The sequence below is a fragment of the Choloepus didactylus genome, chromosome 18, assembly GCF_015220235.1.
Source record: "Choloepus didactylus isolate mChoDid1 chromosome 18, mChoDid1.pri, whole genome shotgun sequence".
Lineage (NCBI taxonomy): Eukaryota > Metazoa > Chordata > Mammalia > Pilosa > Megalonychidae > Choloepus > Choloepus didactylus.
The window spans coordinates 69021881-69043828 of NC_051324.1; the positions used below are offsets into that span (position 1 = coordinate 69021881).

At 50.7% G+C, this 21948-nt stretch overlaps 1 protein-coding gene across 3 annotated transcripts in view; it reads left to right on the plus strand.

The window, feature by feature from the left end:
• The first annotated feature begins 141 nt into the window (after nt 1-141).
• Nucleotides 142-21948, plus strand: part of TMEM104 (transmembrane protein 104) — a 59670-nt gene continuing 37863 nt past the window's right edge. Inside the window, exons 1-8 of one of the 3 annotated variants that reach the window (XM_037809334.1) lie at nt 142-289; nt 838-948; nt 8258-8379; nt 12446-12527; nt 13023-13116; nt 13662-13742; nt 16986-17085; nt 17520-17628. In XM_037809334.1, coding sequence (XP_037665262.1) covers nt 904-948; nt 8258-8379; nt 12446-12527; nt 13023-13116; nt 13662-13742; nt 16986-17085; nt 17520-17628 — 633 coding nt within the window. In that variant the 5' untranslated portion in view covers nt 142-289; nt 838-903. The remainder of the gene's footprint in view (nt 290-837; nt 949-8257; nt 8380-12445; nt 12528-13022; nt 13117-13661; nt 13743-16985; nt 17086-17519; nt 17629-21948) is intronic. The other 2 variants (XM_037809336.1, XM_037809335.1) reach the window with 2 other exon arrangements.

A 21948-nucleotide genomic window follows, 5' to 3' on the forward strand; every position in this document is an offset into this window, starting at 1 on the left:
ACGCAGACGGGAGCCGCCAGCCCTCAATCCCGGTCCCGCCTCCGGGAGGCGCCCAATCAGCGCACTGCGCCCCGCCCGAAGCGCGCGCGGAGAAGGTGGGCCCTGGCGCGGGCGCATGCGTGTTAGGGGCGCCGGTGTGGGACAGCTGGTGCCGGCAGCAGCCGCGGGCTGGAGGCTGCAGTCACGGCGCCTAGGAACGGGCTGCGCTGCAGGTGTCCGGCCGAGCGGCTAGGGTGGGCGGCGCCAGACTTGGGGCTCCTCCTGGAGGAAAGTGGAGGAAGGAAGAGAGGTTCGGAGCTGGGCTTTGAAGAAGAGAGGGAGGCTTGGGCGTGGGAGACCACTAAGGCAGGGCTGAAGGTAGATGGGGTGGGGTGGGGAGTAGGGACCCGGTTAAAAAGGGGAGGCTTTGTGACAAGGAGTTGCCTTGGAGGGGCGACCTAGGAAAGCCCCCAGCTTCTCGCCATCGTTAGAGGAGGCAGATGGTTATTGGGATGGCCTGTGTGGCAGTGAGCTCTCTGCCTGGAAACCAAATGGGGGAACACCTCCGAGTTGTGTAAAGCGGGCTGTTGTGGTGAACGAGGCGTGATGTTCTCTGAGGCCCCTTAAAGCATCAGGCCGTGCACCGAGCAGTACCTTGCACGGCAAGAAAAGAGCTAAAAGAAACCACCCTGATTTGAGTCCCCCAGGGAGACCTTGCCCTCCAGGGGGAGTCCCGTGACAGATAATTGAGGCAGTAAAAGTCCGTGATAAAGGGGCATGGGGAGGGGAGGGAAGTCTGCAAGCCACCCTCCACCCCATCTAGGTCCATCACAAAAATTGTCTGCTCTCTTGTCTTAGGCAGCTGCAGCAGCCACCGGCCCTGCACAGGAAGAACTTTGGCTGACCGACCCTTCATTTTTGAAAATGGCGGGTGAAATCACAGAGACCGGGGAGCTTTACTCTCCCTATGTGAGTTTTACTTTTAGAAACTAGTTTGTCCTCAGCAGTGCTCCTGCCTTCTGGAGAGGGACGCTGCTTGTGTGTGGCTCCTTGGGACTGCACTTCTCAGAGAGGCTGCTTGGGTCCATGCTGGCGAAAGCTTGGTGGAGGCAGCTTGATTTCAGTAGCGGGTTCTGAGTCTTGGGTTCACTTTCTAGATGTTTATCAGAGAGTGGTCAAGCCAAACAAGCTTGACCTGCTAACTTTTTTTTTTAAGAGAAAGAGAAGTTGTAGGTTTATAGAAAAAGTATGCATAAAATAGAGTTCCCATATACCACCCTGTTAACACCTTGCATGTGTGGTACATTTGTTACAGTTCATGAAAGAGCATGTTTATAATTGCACTATTAACTGTATCCATTGTTTACAATAGGGTTCATGTGTTGTACAGTCCTATGTTGTTAATTTTTGTTCATTAACATGAACACAATCTAAAATTTCCCCTTTTAATCATATTCACGTATATAGTTCAGTGCTGTTAATTATGTTCATAGTGTTATGCTACCACCATTCATTACCAGAACTTTACTAACAGCCCAAATAGAAACTGTACAATTTAAGTATTAACTCCTCATTCTCTACGCCATCCTCTGATAACTGATATTCTAGATTCTGGCTCTATGAGTTTTGACTTGCTAACTCTAATGTTTATCTCAGGGGCACTACCACTTGCAGATGGGCAGTGATTGATAGCTGTTGACTCAGAGCTCTGCTTGAGGCCTCTGGTTTTTTCGCTGACTTTTAAATTGCACAACTTTTGTAGTCTGGGTGGTCTAAGAGGCAGCAAAAGCAGGCAGAGACTTCAGTTGCAGTTTGGTGGAGTCTGTAATTAGAACAATTAGCATGACCCACTATCTTGGGTCTGTGCCCCGTGTGTGTGCGGACACACACACACACACACACACACACACACACTTAGTTATCTTCTCTATGTAATAGAAGATTGATCTTGGTTACATCATGGGGTCCTCTTTTCTGAATATGAAGCTGAAGGACTGAAATAACCAAATGATTGACTTACTGTTCCAGGGGAAAGCATCACTGCCTTACGTAACAAGAATCCTCTTTCTGGAACTTACCCTGCCTTAGACAGCTGGCCCTGCTTTGTTTCTGCTAGTCTCAGAGTTTCCACAGCTGTGGTGTAATGGACAAGGAAGTTCTCTGAGAACAGCTGGAAAAAGTCTTCCTTACCTTAGGGTCTTCCTGTGAGGTCTGTGCCTTTCATGTACAGAAGCAAAGGAACTTCCTTTACTCCTGTACCATACCTGGGGAAGTCTATCTTGAACCTTGGAGTGGATAGTGCCCCTCTTGTTGAAATTGTGTAATAGTTCACAGCCTCCTCTTGGTATCAGCAATGAAACGTCCACATGTCCATAAAAGTCACCACGGTTCCTGCTTTTTCGTACAATATCCATAAACTTAAGAGATGACAAAATGGGCCATTTCCATAACTGCGTTTTAGGAAGGAAAAACATTGATGTGCACAAATTTCTTGCATCTCCGGTTGTTTGGGCAATCATTTCACATGTCAGCATGTGCCTACAAGAGATCAGATGGTTTGGCCTAAAAAACATCAGCAGGTTCTGCTTTTTTTTGTCCATTTCCTATGTGTTTGATTTCATTGAAGATCTGAGTTTGTGTGTATCTGGGCATTTGCCAATGATAAGTGCTTGTATTGGCTTGTCTTGCTCTGAAGAGAGGTGTAGGGAGACAGTGGTTATGTTGGGGATGAGATGGTTAACCAGGAAGTAGTGAGCAAGGTTTTGAGACAAGAAGATGCCCTCTTCCTAAGGTTTCCTGAACTCCACTATCCTGGAAAAGGATTCTGGGTCCCCCGTGAGTGCAGGAGAGGGGTATAAGTTCCATCATCCACAGAACCCAAGTAAGCTGTGGGACTGACCTCCCTGCTGATGCTGCCCCAAACTCCCCTGCAGACCCCAGCTCAGTGCACGTGGGCAGAACCCTGCTCTGGCTGCTTTGGGGAACCAAGTTACTGTGTTCTTAGTTCATGAATGTGCATCCGCCCGTAACCAGGTCGTCCCCAAGACATAGCTTCTCCCAAGATCTGTTTGCCCTATTGTGAGTTCTTTTCCCCTCCATAGGTGCCAGGGATGTTTGCTTTAGCTTGAATTATTCTGCATAAAATATTTTTAATGGGCACATGAGCCTGGAGGGGGCTAGGTACCAAATTCTCCCAGAGCCAGTGCCAGATTCTGGGATGTGACCCAGGCCTGTGCATCTCTCTGTAAGTGAGCCCAGGCCAGGCATGTCTGCTCCCCTATTTCCAGGAACTAGGAGAGGCTTGGGACTCCTGCACCCATAATAGAGGGTGAGGGTCTGAAGGGTCAGAGGCCGGGAGTACCTTGTGCCAGCCAGTCCTTGCTGAAGATCGTTACCTGTGCTTTCAAAGAAAAGAGCACTTGTTTCACAGCCTTAAATTCTAGTCATTACTTCTGCAGCTCTCCTGCCTTCTGTTTCCTTTGACAGTGGTCGGAGGGGAAACTGATGGAAGAGAGCCGTGCCCACGGCCCCACACACATCATGAATGAGACTGTGGGGTTGGGGGGAGGCAGCTGGAATGCTATCGTGAACTCCCTCGGGCTGGCCCCACAGAACTGCCACGTAACAGACGAGAAGGCCTCCTTCCTCTTCCTCCTTCCCCACAGTTCCCTGGCCTGTGGCTCAGTTCACATTTGTTTCCCAGCCTCTGTGTGCCGCTGTCCTTGAGATCAGTCCTTGCTGATTACTGTTACTGTAGGTAAAGAGGATTTAACTCTTGCCAGGACAGCAGCTAATGCCTTGGGAAGGTAAAGAAGTCCAACTTTATCCTTGAAAATTCCCTGAGCCCCCGCTAGGAGCAGAGTGCTTGCTTTGAAACTAAAATATAGCCACAAAGCAAGCCGGCTGCAAGTGCCCCCTCTGAGCTCCCAGCTGCCAACATTTTATCCCTAATTAACTTCCTCGTGAAGTTTTTAGAGGTTAGTTTGCACTGAGATATATTTGCAGTTTCTGTTAGGAGCATGATTGCTACACCGTGCCTCCATAGCACTGATGCTTAACCACTTGAGATCCTGTTCCCCAGGGGACAATTAGGCATTTTTGGTTGTCACAACTGGGAATTTGCTATATGGCATCTGGTGGTGGAGGCCAGAGATGCTCCACAGCCTCCTGCAGGGCACTCACAACAGAGTATAACCCAGCCCCAGATGTCAGTAATGCTGAGGTTGAGAAACCTGACTCTACCACAGACCCTGGACTTTGACATCCCAAGACCTGCAGGCATCCCTGAGTTTACGAATGTTCCCTGTACTGTGTAATTTCCCCATCAACTTCTGACCAAGAACCAGTGCGTCCTTAGGCCTCTCCAGTTTCTCTTTAAGGAGGTTCAGAACCATCACCAGGGCCATTTTCCATAAAGAATTACAGTTCTGAACCCTCCTTAAGCATATCTGTATATATTTTATATTTCACAACAAAAAATATAATTTAAAAAAAACCAAAGCAGAAAACAAAGCTGCAGGGAGAGAAGCTGTTAGGTCATCAGCTGGGGTCTGTTGTGGTAGTGCCCTGCTTAAAACCCACCAAAAAACCAAACTCCCTGTCATGTCCTAGTGGGCCCTGTGTTCTCTGAGCCCTGCTAACTCTCTAGCCTCACCTAGCTCCTCCTTTGCCAGTTCATGGTGCTTCAACCACACTGGCCCTCCGAAAGCTCCTGGAGCATCCCTACCTCCTTCCCACTGTAGTCTCTCTCCCTGACAGTCTCTTTCCTGGCTCTGTGCCTGGGTGGTTCCTTTTCACGCTTCAGGTCCCACCTTGAGTGCCACTACAGAGCCTTCCTCGAGAATGCATTTGGTGGCGATTGAATGAATGAGTAAACGAACAGAACCGAACTACCTCAATGATTCCTTCCTGCACTTGTACATCCTAGCCTCGGAGTGCCTGCGATTGAAATGAACCACAGCAGAAGCAAAACTTTGTTATAAACAACCACGGTCACTTTTGAAAAGCCAACATGATGAACTCTCAATTTGGAAAGCCAGTGATGGGTTGTCTATCCTGTTTCCCACCCAGCTGACCCTCAAAATTATTCTAGCGATATCTCCCTGGGCGAAACTCCCGGTAGGGGAATCACAGCGCTGTCATGTGATCCGCCCAAGGGCTCTGGGGAGATGAGTCAGACTTGCTCTACTCCCTCTGGGGTTTAGCTATTGAAGAAAATTGAGATTGCGGTGTTTAAAACTGGACGAAAACTGCCAGACTCACATCAGAGAGAACCTGAGCAGTCGTATCAGTTGTGTATTCCTGTCTCCAGGCTGGGTGCCAGGCACCCCAAGAAATGCAAAGAGAATGAAGAAACAGCCCATGGCCACAAAGAAGCTCAGACTTAGTAGTGGGGAAAATATAAGTTCAGCAACATCTAAAACCCAAGATGGGCTCCAAGAAGTGCTGTTGTTACAGGGATGCCAAGGAGGGGAGTGAGTTGAATTTGGAAGATTGGGAATGGCTTCAAAGCGTGGATAGGAATTGAGGGGTTCAGGAGGAGACACAAAGGGCTCGCACCCTGCACCCTGATCAGTGTGTAAATGTCCTGTAGGCAGAGCTTTCTCCTCAGCAGGCTGCCCCCCCATTTGTCCAGTAATCAAACGTTCAGTCAACATCTGGGAAGCCTGTCCAACTGCTCCTGCCCCCTAGCCAAGGGCCCACAATGGTAGCTGATGCTCTCTCTCTCTATTTCCTTATGCTTAAAAAAAAAAAAATGATTAAGGCTGGGAGAATGGGTACTAATTTGTGTGTTTCTGATCACAAATTCAGCACATGGTTATCTTAAGATTTTAAATAAATAAATGTATATAGAGACTTTAATATGTAGATCTTATATCTATATATAGATTATAGAATATATTTTTAAATATAGAAAAGTACATCTTTCTAAGAACAGGGAGAGGAAAATGAGAGATAAATAGGTGTTACCAGACAGAAGGAGTTGTTTTTTTTTCTTGTTGTTTGTTTTTTGTGGTTTTAATGATCAGAATCAAAGATGGTAAAGCAAACTGCAAGAGTACAGAAAAACCAGTTAGGACTCTACTGGAATAGTCCAAGCCAGAAAGGATTAATTTGAATTGTAAATAAGAATGGGAGCCAGAGGTAGCCGCAAAGGACACTCCAGAAATAAAATACAATCAATGGCACTGAGACATGGAGGGAAACAGAAGGTGCAGGGGCCGCTGATGGCGTGTGCAGGTGGAGGTGTCTGGCAGGTGGCTGGATTTGAGGTCTGGAGAAGGGTGATACTAAAGGAAATACAGTCATCTCTTATCCAGCCATAATAGTTAAAGCAGTAGGACTGGACCAAGTTTCTAAGGAAAAGATACATGGAGAAAAAGGCCAGAGGCTTATGAAAGACAATAAAAACTAGGAAAGCCATTGGGTTTGGCAAATAGGGGTCGTCGGCGATCCTCCACAGGGGATGTGGATTGCTTCTCCAGTGAGGCTGGTAAAGGGAAAGTGAAGGGTGATATTTAAAGGTGTCAAGGAGGTTTGTAGGCCAAGGGAGGAGCTAGTAGGGAGAGAGAGATCAAAGGTGGGAGAGAGGGAAGAATTGCGGCAGGAAGGGCTGAGCGCAGAGGTTCCGGTGCAGGACAGCCTCAGCGGGGGAAGGACACATGTTGCACAGGCAGCAGGAAGGCGGGTGGGAGGATGTAGCCCTCGTGTGGCCGGTGGCCTCAAGTCATCTCCTACAGGGGAAGGAGGAGCCTTCATCTGAGAGATGGGGGACCTGGGGCCAGGGCCTGAGGAACGAGGTTTGGAGGAGCTACTGTGGGAAACACTAAGAAGGCCCTGGACAAAGAGTGCAGATCTTCTGATGCTGCAGGGCCGGGTGAGAGACCCTCCACTTGTCGTGGGACCAGTCGTTACGATTTTTTAAAAAAAGAACATTTCCGGGAACCTTTAGCAGCTTTGTATTAGGGACTAACAAAAGCAGGTGTTGGGCCTTATCCAAGGCTGGAGTTTAGAAAGGTTAGAAGAGGAAAAGGTGAGGATGAGAAAAGCTAGGGCATTAAGTGCTTTGAGAAAATAGCCGACTGTCCCGGGAAAGAAGGGAGATGTTGCCAGAATGGAGGTGGACCTCTTGGGCGGCAAGGGTGCGAGGGATTGGAAGTCATGATGAGGACAAAGGAGGTTCAGTGGGAATGGAGAGAGGGTGGTGGTTTGTGGAAGGTCAGAGAAAGAAATGTCAGGGTTGACCTCTTGACAAAGGAATCATTGTATTACCTGAACTAGAGTTGGTGTGATTTAGAGATATGTTTAGAACTTGAAGTCAGCAGCTCAGCAATTCTACTCCTAGATATATGCCCCAAAGAATTCAAGACCCATATCCACATAAAAACTTACATACAAATGTTCATCCAGCATTATTTATAATAGCCAAAAAATGGGAACAACCCAAATGTCCATCAGCTGATGAATGGATAAACAAAATATGATCTAGCAATACAATGGAATATTATTCAGCCAGTAAAAGGAATGAAGCACTGGTTTGTGCTCCAACACAGATAAACCATGAGAAGATTATGCTAAGTGAAAGAAGGCAGACACAAAAGGTCCCATATAGTATGATTCCATTCATGTGAAATGTTTAACAAAATAGGCAGCTCCACAGAACAGGAAGTAGATTTGTTGCCAGGGAGGGGAGATGGGAAGTGGCTACTGCTGGGTATGAGGTTTCTTTTTGTGGTGATGAAATGGGATTAGATAGAGGTGATGGTTGCACAGTCTTGTGAATACCTTAAAAACCAATGAATTTCACACTTAAAAAATGGCATTTTTTATGGTATGTGATCAGGGCTAGGGGAAGGTTAAGCAGTTGAATGCCCGTGTCCCAGAGACCGATGGCAGGGGCTGGGTGGGAAGGAGGGTTGAGCCACGTGCTGAGAGGCCTTGGGAAAGCGGAAGTTTCCTTGAAGTCAGTATTAGGTGTCCACTGTGCCGGGTACTCCAGGTTTGATGCTGTTTCCTCAGGAAGCCTAGAGCTAACATATGATGGGACTGCCAACAGCAAAAATGGGGAAGACATTTTGAAAGGAATCTGGACCGAGGGGCTCTGTAGTAGTTCAAGGGTTAATGTCTGGTTTCCCAACATCTGGTTTCAGAGCATGCCTCTGTAGGACCCCTCTCACTGCTTCCCTGGTGAAGGCCTGGCCCTGGGTCACCCAGGGAACCATTGAGGGGAGAAGGTTAATTGGTTGCTGGGCCTGACCACCTCCTCTGCTGCTTCCAGGTGGGCCTCGTGTACATGTTCAACCTGATCGTGGGCACCGGCGCACTCACCATGCCCAAGGCCTTCGCCGCTGCCGGCTGGCTCGTCAGCCTCGTCCTCCTGGTGTTCCTGGGCTTCATGAGGTGAGAGGCAGTGGGGGGCTGTCAGGTGGGGGCTGGGAGCTGAGCTGCAGGGGTCTGCCCAGGAAGCCTGAGCTTTTAACTAGTGTGAGAGTGCCTAGGGGGGATGTGGAATGATCTCTGTGGTCGGTGAGACCTTCGCCAGGGTGGCCCGAAGAGGGGACTGTAGACACAAAGGTCCCCCGTCTCATGGCAGTGCTGCACTCACACAACCCTGACAGGTAAAAATTAAGACGTGGGTCAGGCTTGGAATGTTTCATCTGCTGCTTGTGTGTTTCTTCCCCAGCAGATTTACCTTCCCTGTTCCGTACTTTATTAATGTCACTGTCAATTTTTGTTCTCGGAGTAAAACATGACTAGCCTCAGAGAATGAATCTGTCAAACATTTAAAGTGATATGGGAGACCAGTTTGGAATTTAGAATTTGCTTAAGATAGTTCCCAAAGTCACACACACACACACACACACACACACACACACACACACACACACACACACACGGCCAGGTGTTGCTCTCACCCCACTTTGTGCCTGGCAGCAGGTAGAAGCCCACTGCTGTCCCCAGCCTTCAGGGCTCTGCTCCCCAAGCCTGACATGTGATTTGCCAGCTGGAGCTTCAGAAAGAGTAGATTCGACTTGTGGCTCTTCTCGGGGATTCAACATGGAGATCTGGAGTCATTTAGCAAGTGCCCCCTGCTTGGAAGGGATTTAGGACCAGGCATTTCAGCCCAATCAACCAGCGAGGAACCTACAAGCTGCAGGAAGAGGTGGAAAGACCTCAAGAGGCACGTCCTCTGAGAGGGGGAGAGGAAAGGCCACCGTCTCTACACCAGGCACCCTTCTAGGTTTTTGGGGAGCTTCACTGAGCAAAGCTTAAGATCCTTGCCCTCACCAACTGTATGTTCTTTTAAGGGGAGAGCGACAATAATTGTGAGCATAATAAATAAGTAAATTGTAGAGTTAGAAAGTCTAGACTGCTGTGGGGAAAGATAAGTGTAGCAGGGGAACGGGAGTGAGAAGGTGGGGGTGGCTTGCAGCTTTAAATAGCGTGGCCAGTGATCATGGAGAAGGTGGCATTTAAGCACAGATTTGAAAGAGAAAAGGGTGGGTACTATTGAAAAGGTCACATGGAGTGTAGCAGTTGAAGCAAATTAAGAACAAGAAGAAGCTGAAGCAGGCAGAAAACATCCTTGTTTTTCAGTTGCTTCTTACATTTTCTTTGGGGGGGTGGAGTGGAACCAACTCTTGGTTCATTGCATACTGTGAGTCCTGGCAGCCAAGAGCCCTAGAAGTCCTTGGCCTCATATGACTCGGCTGTCCCCTTTAAAGGACCTTCAGCATAGGCAGCCATCAGAATGGGAGGTGATTGTTGGGGGCCCCCAGGTACAGGCCACCATGCCCCCTCCTGGCTCAGCTCATCTATGTTTGAACATAATCAGTGAGTCAGCTTTGTGCAACCATGAGAAGTCTCGTTATGCCTTAATTAAGATTGATTTTAGTTTTACTTCCAAAAAGAAAAGAAAATCTACATTCCTTAAAATGGTCACTCAGGCAGGATAATGAGAAACCTTTCTAGGAGGTGCCGAGGCAATTGGAAGGGGAGTTTGGGAGCTGCCCACCCTCCCTCTCTCCCCACCCCACCGAGATGCAGTGGATGTGGGTTTAACTCCTGCAGGGCTGGGTGGCTCTGCTCCCATCCACTGCCCGGCTGCTGGGTGGGCATCAGCCTTCTTGTAGTTGGCTGCACTCGAGGAGGGTGCGGGTCAAGTCCAGCAGCAGAACAGTGCTTGGCCTCTCAGGAAGCAGGGAGAGAAAATCTCCATCCACATCATCTCCTGGCAGGATGGATTCACACCGCAGACTTTGTTAGCAGGAAGGTGCCTTCCCCTCTGTCTTCCGCTAACAAAAGCACATACCAGCTATCGTCCCCTCCCATCACCAATTTTGTAGGTTCTCATTTCTTTAAGAGACCAAGGAAGGATGAGGTGTCTGGCACCACCTCTCTGTCTCCCTTTTGATTCAGGCCATGGAAACATTAGCTTTTTTTTTCCCATTTGACATTTTTTTATGCAATTTTATTGAGATATATTCACATACCGTAAAATCCTCCGAAGAGTACAATCATAGTTCACAATATCGTCATATAGTTGTGCACTTATCACCACAATCAATCTTTGAACATTTTCATTACTCCAAAAAATAAAATTGAAATTAAAATAAAAAAGAACATCCAAAACATCCCATTCCCCTCTTCCCCACATTGTTCATTTAATTTTTAAAAAATAGTTTTATTGAAATATATTCACATACCCTGCAGTCATCCACAGTGTACAATCAGTTATTCACAGCACCATCATACAGGTGCATTCATCACCAGAATCAATTTTTGAACCTTTTCCTCACTCCAAAATAAAATAAAAGCAGAAAAGAACACCCAAAACTTTCCATCTCCTCCATCCCACCCTATCCTAATTTTTGTCCCCATTTTTCCACTCATCTGTCCATATACTGGATAAAGGGAGTGCAAGCCACAAGGTTTTCACAATCACACAGTCACACTGTGCAAGCTACACAGTTATACAATTGTCTCGAAATAAGGTCACTGGGTCGCAGTTCAACAGCTTAAGGTGTTTCCCTCAAGCCATTCCAACACACTAAAAACTAAGAAGTGATCTCTCTATAGCGCATAAGAATACCCTCCAGGTGACCTCTCGACTCCATTTGAAATCTCTCAGCTACTGGAACCTTATTTTGTTTCATCTCTCTTGCCCCTTTTGGTTAAGAAGATTTTCTCAATCCCACAGTGCTGGGTCCAGGCTCATCCCCAGGAGTCATTTCCCACGGTGCCAGGGGGTTTTACACCCCCTCGAGTCATGTCCCACACAGTGGGGAGGGTAGTGAGTTCACCTGCCAAGTGGGCTTAGAGAAGGAGGGGGGCCGCATCTGAGCAACAAAGAGGTTCTCTGGGGGAGACTCTTAAGCACAATTATAAGTAGGCTTAGCCTCTCCTTTGCAGCAACAAGCTTCACAAAGAAAAGCCCCCAGATCAAGAGCTCGGCCCACCAAATTGGTAGTCCTCAATGTTTGCAAGAAAATCAGCAATAACTCAGGTGGGGAAGTCCAACATTTCCGCATTTTTCTCCAGCTCCTCAGGGTGCCCTGCAGATACACTTTTACTCTCTGCCCATATCACTCTGGGATATATCGGGATTTCACCCCAGCCTGTACAAACTCACCAAATCCCACTTCCCATTCAAAGCTTCATGCACCTATGGTGTTCAAACTGATTGTACAAGTTAAATTATCTAGTGTGCTACAGAAAATAGAGATCCTGCACCAATAAACATCTCCCTTGGTCTCACAAGAAGTTGTAGTTTTAAAACCCAGTCAGTATTGTCCTTTATCCTTTGGCCTGATTTGCCCTAGTCCTAACCAGATCTGAACATAAGCTTCTTTTAATATTAGCCAGAGAAAAGCATTATTAGGAAAGTCAAAGTACTGCCAAAAAACAAAGGAGGTGAATTCCGGAGCCGAGTATTCATTTTCAATCACCCGTGCCTCTGCCCCTTCCATCAGTGTATGGAATTGGGAGTTGACCACGTGTCTGTGTCCTAGCAAGGAGAGGCAAAAGGCACCCGCTGTCTTTCCCAGAAGCTACGGGAGGGCCCTTTTGTGGATCAGCTTCCTCTGGCAAACTTGAAGCATCATATAGTCTCCTACTTCTCCTGCTCTGTCCCCCAAAATGGCCCTGCCCGGTGTGGGGCACTGAACTGTCCCTATCATCACTTCTGCCCCGAGTGGTTCCCTCCTCCCCTCCCCCCAGCTTACTTCATGCCCCCTTCCCCATCTGCATTGGAAGTAAAGTCAGGATGTTGACAGTGACATGCGCACACACACAGGTGTACACACACAGGTGTAGGTATGCACACTTATGCTTTTGTGTCAGGTAAGCTCCATCTCGAAAGTTCTCGGAAGAGAGAATGCATTGGGCTTGTTGCCCCTACAATGGCTTTTCCTTTCTCTGTGCCTCCTCCAACCTCCCCGCTGCCTCTGGTACCCACCCCCTTCAGCTTCATGACAACTACCTTTGTGGTGGAAGCCATGGCAGCGGCCAACGCCCAGCTCCACTGGAGGAGGATGCAAACCCCCAAGGTGAGTGTTGCCTTGTCTCCGTGATGACGCCTGCTTTCCGAGGTGGTTCTCCAAAGCCTGTCCTTTTCCTCCCACTGCATGGGGGGGGCTCTGCACATAGCTTCTGCACAGTGCCGCTCCAGGCCCCTAGTCCCAGAGCTGAATGTAATAGCCACATAATGTTGGCAGGACAAATGCAGACTTAGCCATTTTAACGTGGCATCATTGGTCCCTCCCACCCCACCTTGAACTAGCTCAGTTATTCCAAACCTTTGCAGCCAGGAACTGTGCCTCTGAGCATGCCTGCCCCTCCTGATGTGACAGGGTGGGAGTGGGGGCTTCCTAATCTAATGCCTTCTGGAAGGAAATATAAAAGGAATGGCTTCCACCCCTACGACGCACAGGGATGGCTGACAACAGATGTCAGTCCTGCTGAGGCTGAGAGCCTGGAGCAGACAGGTGTTGCTCTATAGGGTTTTGTAGGGTTATCTACTCCTCTGTCCCACACCTCTGTAGGAGGAGGAAGACGACGACTCTTCCACGGCCTCCGACAGCGACTTTCTCCAGGACAACTACGAGCAGGCGGAGAAACTGCCCATCCTGTCTGTGCGTAAGTCGTGGGATCCCAGGCGGGCCTGCATGTCCCTCCTTTGTGCAGAGGCCCTCTGTCCCTTCCTGCCAGGTGGTCAGTTCCAAGGAAGGTGCCGTGTACAACTTACCAGCAGTTGCCACTTGGGCCAGTTAGTGGACCTCCGTGCCTCAGTTTCCCACCTTTATATCAGGACAAATAACTCGTCTCGTCCTGTGTTGAAATATTACACGCCTGGCCCAGTGCCCAGGGCACACCGACAGCTTGAGTAACAGTCAGGTCGCTGACTTCTTCTTCTCGTCCCCTTCCCTCCCTACACACGTGCCCTGGCCTTACTTTTTCACCCCACTCGCTTATCGCTCCGCCAGGAGTATCCCTGGGTTCCCTTGAAATCAGCTCTGTTTTCAAATGTTTTAAACAGGCAACATAAGGACAAGTCTTCTCTAGTGTTTGTAGTAGTTGGGGATTTCATTATTCTGGTGAATTCACTAACTTCAGCCACACCCTCGAGGAGCTTTTCCAAGTGAAGGAACCTCTTCCTCTTCCCTGTGCTTCTGGCCCCACAGAGAGACGTGGATCTCCCAGCCTCTTTGGAATCACAGACCGGGTGGAAATGGGACAGATGGCCTCCATGTTCTTCAGTAAAGGTACGAGTGCCTCTCCCGCTCCTTTTCAGGGTGGGGCGCGGGAGAGCCTGGGCTTCCCTGCAACCCTGGGCACTTGCCATGACAAGTTCCGCTTAGCACCGGACAGAGCCCCTTGACGATTAGGGACGGGGTGGGGGGGGGGGGCGGGAGGAGCAAAATGTCGACCCATCCCAGGAAGCTTGAGAAGCATAAGGCCACCTGAGTAGCCTGTTCTGCTTCTGGTCATTTTCTTGGACTCCTCTCTGTTCGTTGGTGTTAGGAACAAAGAAGCAGCTACTCTAGCTCAGACTGCACGTGGAGATTGAGATTCCTAAGCAGCTTTCCAACAGAAGAAGCTGATGGAGGCTGGCTGGTAGTTTTGTGCCTCTTGCTTGATGGCTTCTGACTTCGCCCTCGTTTCTCCCAGCCTCTTCTGTCTAGAACAGCACAGAGCAGCTCCTTGCAAGCATGCCCAGCCGGGTCTTCCGGCGGCCGGCAGAGGGAGCCAGGCGTCCGCGTGCAGGGGCTGGCTGGGCATCTCGGAGCCCTGGGCTCTGCTGGTGGTTTGCTCCCACTCCCTGCTCTTAGGGAGGAATTTGACTGTGATCTGAAGGACCAGACCCAACTCAGGTGCCGGGTTGTTGGGTATTCCAGAGGCAGCGTCTTATAGCTTCATGGAAAATACTGTTGTTTTGGAAGATGAACTATTCAAAAGTTTATTTTTTTAACGCCCAATCTGTCCCTTTCCCCTTCGTAGTGGGTCAGACTTATCCTCAACAAATCCCTTCCCCTTGCAGTTACTCTGGAAGATAACTTTGTCAAAGTCCCTCTTTGCGGAGGGGGTATCTCTGCCAGTTTTTTGTGGTCTTGAGTGTGGCTGCACTTAGAGCCAGATTGAGGGTAGAGGATCTGGTTATAGAAGCTAGAATCTTCTTGATTGCCTTTTGGAACACTTAAATGCTCTGTTTCTCATTGGCGGTGTGGCTGGACGGTTCAGTCTGGGGATCTGTGGAAGGTCCCGATTATGAGCGAGAAGCTGCCTGGGGGTCCGGTCCCACTTCTCCATCCTGGGCCAACCACACAGCAGGTTTGCAGAATTCATCCAGACCAGTTGGTTAGCTTTAGCCCACTTCTTGCTGTCTGTACTTTTTCTTTGTTTCTTTCTTTTCATTTCCTTATCGTGTTAAGGCTAAAAGAGCATAAGCATTTATTCCTGGCAAACACAAAAAATCCCCTTCCAAGTGTAAGCTTTTTGCACATTGGAGGGAGAACATAGGCTTGTTTAAACCTCCTTTCTAATTTTTATATGTTAAGATCTGCTGTCATTTCTTTAAGAGCTCTAGGAACTAGAGTTTTTGTCTTTTTTTTTTCATGGGTTAGACTCTAGGTTTACCCAAACCTGACAGGAGAGCAACCTCATACCTAGCGGAACTCCTCATCTGCACCAGGGTTTCTTGGCCCCAACAGAACTGACAGTTGGAGCAGGATAATTCATTGTTGGGGTGGAAGGGTGCTGTCCTGTGCCTTGTAGGGTGTTTTGCAACATCCCTGACCCCCACCCACTAGATGTCAGTAACACGCTGTCTTAGTCATGATAAGTAAAAATGTCCCCAGATATTGCCCAATATCCCAGGGTTGGGAGGGGGTGGTTTGCCCCCAGTTGTGAACCACTGCTCAGCTGAGTTCCTGCTTCACTGATTGTCATCTTTGCCTTTGGAAAGATTCTTGCCTCCACAAAAGAATTGTGGGGCTCCCTTGGGGTCCAGGCCCATTTCTTGTCATTAGAAATGCCAGGCCTGGTCATAGATGTCCTCTCAGGAGGGCCACTGATCCTCCCGTTTTGTGTCTAGTAATGAATTTTATTGATCGGAGAGGACCAATGGCAGTTTACAAGGCGCTGACTCAGAGTGCATTGGCAGGTGGCAGGGAAGTTGGGGTTGGGGAGGGGGCTGTGCCTTCTGAACAGTACTGATGTCAGAGCAGAAGGGCAGGCTGGGGCCTGGACTGCACCAGGAGCCTGCAGTGTGAGCCCCAGGGGACCCTGAGCTAGGACATCGAGGGGTGTCAGGGGCAGACATGCCAGCCAGAAAAGCAAGAACGGAGGCCCTCCTGGCTCCTCTCAAGAATCACGTTTTCCCAGTCTTCTTTCCCTCCAACTCCGAGTCACAAAGCCAAACTCAAATAGCCCAGGAGTAGCATGTCCTAGGCTTTCCCCCAAGGACCTGGAGACTCTTCCAAGCCACCAGGATTAGAAGGGAACTGTCATTTCATTTTTCTCTCTGTTCTCAAAGAAACCACAGCTTGGGACCAGTGACATTAAAAACTCGAGCAGTCAACCTGAGTGAGAGTTTGAGGTTAGCTGTCTGGGGCCGTTACCCCTGTGCCATGGAGCCCCCATGCTTCCTTCAGAGCATTTGCAGTTGATCTTTTTAGCTGAAATCATATATGGAAGACAACACAGGTGGAATTCTCCTCCCCACGCAGGGTGAGAGATGTTTAATACTTGCCTGGGATCACAGAGCAAGTGTCTGATGCAATTAGGGGCAGAGCCTCATATCCCCAACCCTAGCTCAGGCTCCTTCTGGAGGGAAAGGGGAGAGAGGTTTGCCTCTGTAGAGGGAACCTCAACATCAGGTGCCTCCTGAAATCATCCCTTACAGATGCTCCTCGAGAGGAGGAAAACGAGCCTGTCCCCAGTACACGTGCCTGTGGCTCTCCCTTGACCCCTGTCCCCCTTCCCATCAGGCACTTGCTGATGGGCCTGGACCCAGGGCCACTTGGTCTTTGGAAACAAGATCTTTCCACCCTGTTGATTTCGGCTTCGGGGAGCTGGGCCATCCCCGGTAATATCTCCTTGCTTTTCGGTTCCTCAGCCCTGTTCCTGGCCCCAAGGTGCTGTAGGGGTCAGGCTCCTGACCAGGCAGCTCTCCTCCCCACACAGCTGCCCTGCACTCCGGGCACCTCCTGTCCTGCCCCGTCCGAGCCCACACTTCATGCTTCCCCAGCCCCCCCAGGCCTGTCTGGATTTGGAACTTCTCTGATTTTCCAACCAAAACTCAGCCCCCTTGCAGGCAAACATCACCGGAGTCACACAGTATAGCTAGTTGGAACAAGAAACCAGACTTTGGGGTAGTCTTCCCACTCTTTTGTAGAAAGTAAACAGCTTTAAGAACCAAAAGCTATCAATGAAGTAGAGATTTAGTTGTCCTAAAAGAACAAAATCATCTCTCTGCCTCACTCACCAACTACTTGTGTTCCTTTCAGTGGGCGTCAATTTGTTCTATTTCTGCATCATCATCTACCTGTATGGGGACCTGGCCATCTATGCGGCAGCCGTGCCTTTCTCCCTCATGCAGGTGACCTGGTGAGTCCCCTGCTCCCCTCCGTCCACCTTTCTTAGGGTAGAGGCAACCATGCCAGGCATGCCCACGGGTGTCTGGGAAACACAGGTGCCCACGGCCCTTTTCCACCCACACCGCAGCCAGCTGTGCACTGTCCTGGCTCAGGGTTCAAGGAGGAGAGAGAACAGGGAGGCCGTCCACACCGCTGTCCCCTTCCAAGGAGGCTCGGATTCTCCTGAGTCGTCGGGCAACAGCCTTACAGGAACAGGCAGTGCCTGTCCTAAAAGACAGGAAAGCCGAGTTTGCAAAAAGTCACATGATTGGAGCTGAAGTGGCTGGGAAGGGGTGGGAGTGGGGGTTCAGTTGATTGCTAAAACCTCACACCGGGTTCTGTCTCCTCGTACCCAGTCGGGGGGGCTGCACTGAGTCCAGGGATCTGCCCTCGTTCTCTTTTCAGCAGCGCTGCCGGCAACGACTCCTGCGGCGTGGAGGCTGACAGCAAGCACAACGACACTGACGTGTGCTGGGGTCCCATGCGCCGAGTCGATGCCTACCGCCTCTACCTGGTGAGTGTCCTCCCAGCTGCCCCGTCCTTCAGCGAGGGCTGGGCCACACCAGGCCATCCGGGGTGACTGGGGGCGTTTGAACTGCCTTGGCTTTCTGGTGGCACCCTTTCCCGGAGAGGAAACCCACCCCACTTCACATAGCCACACTCGGGTTAATTACTGCATCAGTCAGGTTAATTAATTACTGAGGCTTTGGTCCTGGGTGGAAAATGGATTTTGTCACTGAGACTCTCCCCCTGGAGCATCCTGGTGACCAGAGTTCAAGGTCACGTTCGGTTTAGCAGGGACATTCGGATCCTTGCCAACTCCTGGGCCGTGAACTCCCATCAACTTAGCTCAGGGCTTCAGGGGCACTCTTAGCCAGGCTCTGTAAGATTTCCAAGAGACTCTCCTGTTTTGACCTCATCCCCGCCAGCCCAAGAGCATATGGGTTTTCCAACTGGGCAGATAGGACAGTTCGTCTCACCGTTGACCCTGACTATAAACAAGCTCTCCAGCCAGGGAAGGATCTGTCCAGCTCTCTTGCTGTCTTCCCTCCTCCCAGCCAACAAAGGAAGATAAATCTCCAGGCTCCTTCTTGATTGCTTTGTGCCATGGGCGGAGGGAGATGGAGCTGTGTCATATGCCAGCCAGGCCTGGGGTAATAAGACACAGAACCAGAGGCAGTTATTTATCTCTGCCTGTGCTGTGGGCGGGAGGCAGAAATATTTCCCTTTAACTTTTGCAGTGTCTATTAATATTCTCTGCTTTCTCTTGGTCCTCTTCAGCCCTGACACAGATTTAGGTGTGCTAGGTGACACCAAGTTTGACACGTGGCCACTTAGCTGATTTGGAGGGGGGAGGCGGGAGCTGGGAGAGGGCCTTTCGGGGAGTCAGCCTCTTCATTTAATCATCCCTATTCTGGCAAAGGCTTCTGTGGGCCCTGCCAGCCATGCTCGTTGGGTCTGAATTTGTTAACACTGAGCTGGGTGTTTTGCCTCCCTGTGGACATGCTGAAGAATCCTGTGGCCCAGCCCTGGGAGGCGGCTATTCTCCTCTCTGTATTGCTGGAGCAACCAGTGGTCTGTTCCTCTGCTCTTGCACATTCAGCTAAGGCTTTTAGTAGGATTATATTTTAGTAGGATTGTGTCTCAGATCCTCCCCCATCGCAGGTCTGGTGGGAATTTGGTAGTAAGTTAATTGTCTGGCACCCTTTCCCATGTCCCCAGCCTTGGGAATGGGCAGAGTAGCCCAGCAGGGCAGCCGGGAAAGCCGCGGCGCTTGCAGCACAGCTGAGGCCTCTTATCATCTCAGCGTCTCACAAACCGTGATTGATACAATTAGCTAAAGTATTAGTAAGCGTAAGGGCCCACCTGCATCGCTACCCAGCATAGACATGATGGAGGAAGGGACCCGAGCGGCTCGGCACATACACCAGAGCATGTCCAGCAAAGGGACGGCGGCGAGCACCTGCACTGGGTCTTTCTGGGGCGGCGAGGCTGTCGGAGTCTGAGGAATCTTTCTGCACCCTCCCCTGCCCACCAGCAGAAGGGATCCCACCATGGGGAGTGTTGCTGCTGCCACTTGCCTGGTAAATTATTTAGAAGCGTTATTATTGCTTTATAAAGTTGTTCCTTCCCTTCTTCCTATAAGCCTTCCACGTGACGGCAGCCTCCCTCCCTGAATCTCATTAACCCTTGGAGCAGAAGGAACCCTTTAGGAAAGCAGACAGGCATTCACTACTGCCTGCGTCTCTCAGCTATTGCATTTATAACTCAGAAAGCTAATTGTCACCAGCACCTGCAAATGCCACAGAAATGGGAAGCCAAGGGTGGCAAACAGAAATGTTCCAGCCTGTTCTCTCTGGGTGTTGCTGCTGTCCCCTCTGCCCCCACCCCACAGTCCACTGCTGGGCACCTTGGGTTCCTCAAGACGGCTTTTGTTTGGGGAAAGTTGAGGCAGGGGGCCCTTTGCATGGCTCCAGAAGTTATTTCCCAGCTTGGTGTGTGGCTCCCCAAGGTCCATGGCCCCCGCAGGACAATGGGCCCCGACCCTATACCCTGGGAGCTCTCTGCAGGCCTCCCTGTCTCACAGTGAGTTGGGAGGGGCAGAGCAGCTGGGGGAAGGGGCTGTGGAAGATGATGGTTTCTTTCCTTTGTCATGAGCTCTCTGTCACAGGTGATGGTGGCACCCCTACCCCACCCCCACGTCTACCTGCAGAGCTGATCCCTGTTTGTGTTTGCAGAGGTCAGGGAGAGCTGAGGCCGCTCCCTGGTTCCGGTTCCGTCAAATGGCCTCCTCTGTTCATGGGGTAGGAGGGGTGTCTTTTCTACTTGCCCCTAGTCACTTTGTTCACAGGATTGCTCGTCTCTTCTAGAGACTCCCACTGCACCTCTTACTGTCAGCCATTCCTGATTATGCTGCCAGCCAGACTTCACCCAAAAAGTGTTCCAAAAGGTAGCCAGCAGGTGCTGGGTGTGTGTGTGTGTGTGTGTGTGTGCGTGCGCAGATTTAAGGCGCCCTTCCTACCCCGGGCTCACACCATCTCTGTCTCAGATGAGTGATGCCTCTCCAGCCTGCATCTTCAAAAGGGCTTCAAAAGAACCAGCCTTCTTCGCTCTTCTGGGACAGTGTGTTCTGGGGGATAAAGATACACACCCTTTATTTTGTGGTTTAATTTGCAGAAAGTCCTCTGGACCCGGGCTCGTCTGTTTCTTCCCGGGAATGCTCCTGAGCTGCACACACAGAATGAGAATATTTGGGAGTGGGGGTGTTAGCTGTCTCCGAGGCCGGCCCGGGTGCCCCAGCCTGATTACTTACAGGAAAGTAGCTTTTTCTACCAGCAGCTGCCGGTCGCCTCCCAAAGCCCTTGACTTTAACAAATGGAAAATTCCCTCCTTCCCTCCCTCCTTCCCTCCCCACTCCCTGCGACCTCCGTCCACAGCCTGTGATTCCCAGCACAGCTGACATGAGTCAGTTTCTCCCTCTCCTCGGAGGAGCATGGGAGCCAGGTGCTGTGAGGCAGAGGGTCCCTGAGTCCCTTGCTGCTTCCTGGGGCCTGCCGGCCGCAGCTGGAGCCAGCAGCCCTCTGGGCTCGGTTACGTGGGCCCCCAAGAGTCATCCTCACGATCTGCCTTCAGACCCTGGACTCGCGGGCCCCCCACCCACCCATCCTTCCTGCACCTTTGAAGCAGCAAATGAGAAAGCATCAGATACCCCCACTCTTTCACACAAGTAACCCTGACTCCAGGCTGGGGCATATCGTGGGGTTCCTTCTACAGAGCATCTCTGGCTTTGGTAGGGACAGAATTTATGCTCTCGTTCTGTTCTGTGCAGCAAGAAGGGGCCAGGGACCACTGGCGAGGAAGTGGGATTGTTCATAAAGCTGTTCCGACCAGAACCAGGCTGTCCTGACCTCATCAGACAGGGTGTGTGTCATCTCCTCTGGGGCCAATGGCACTGCCCGGTGCTCTTGTTTCACTTTCTCCAACCTGCAGCGCTTCCTGGCCTGTCACTCGGACCCCTGGCCCGGGATCCCGGCCCCGCTGTCACGTCCTCCTAGAGTGTCAAGGGACCCCCAGGGGGGCAGTGGGACTCTTCGAGTGCTGAATGCCGCTCACCCCTCGGATGAGGGAGCTTCATCCACCACTTACCGGCGGGCAGATGCTGCCAGGTGACAGGCAGCCCCGCAGGCACCGGCTGAACAGAGCTGGGAGCGCAGATGGCAGAGCGGAGCTAACCTGGCTGGAGACCCGGCTGTAAGCTGGCAGTGTTGAGCAGGGGGCCCCTCGTTGTGACGGGACAAGGTCACTCTGGCTTGCCATCCTGCCTCGGACCCAGGAGCCGTGAGACGCGCCTCTGGGGCATGGGTGACTTGGGGGAGAGGCTGCAGCCTCTGCCGGAGGAGGCTTGCTGCCCAGACTCCCTTCCAGACCCCCTCTTAGAAGAAGCAGGGGATGTGTTGGGGGCAGCGGGAGTTCTGTCTGCTGGACTCTCTTCCTAGGGGATTAGGTCAGTCGGAGATGCAGAGTTCAGTCTGAATTGGGAGGGGCCTTCCGGGCCTTCGCTGGAAGTCCTGTTTTCTCCCCCTGCAAGAGGCCACGCTTGGCTTGTACCATCCTGGGTCAGTTTTAGCACAGCAGCACTTGCCTCTGCCCGTTTGCAACACTGAAAATGGCAGGCTGTCCCCTTTCTAAAGCCTAATGCTTCCTCCCTGAAACAGTACCAGCCACGGGAACATATCTTTTTTTGTGAGTGGAGAAGGGAGTGACATGGAGTGCCACACCCAGCGTTGGATGTACCTTCCTGCTGTGGTTTGTCTAATGCTTGTGTAGCACGTTG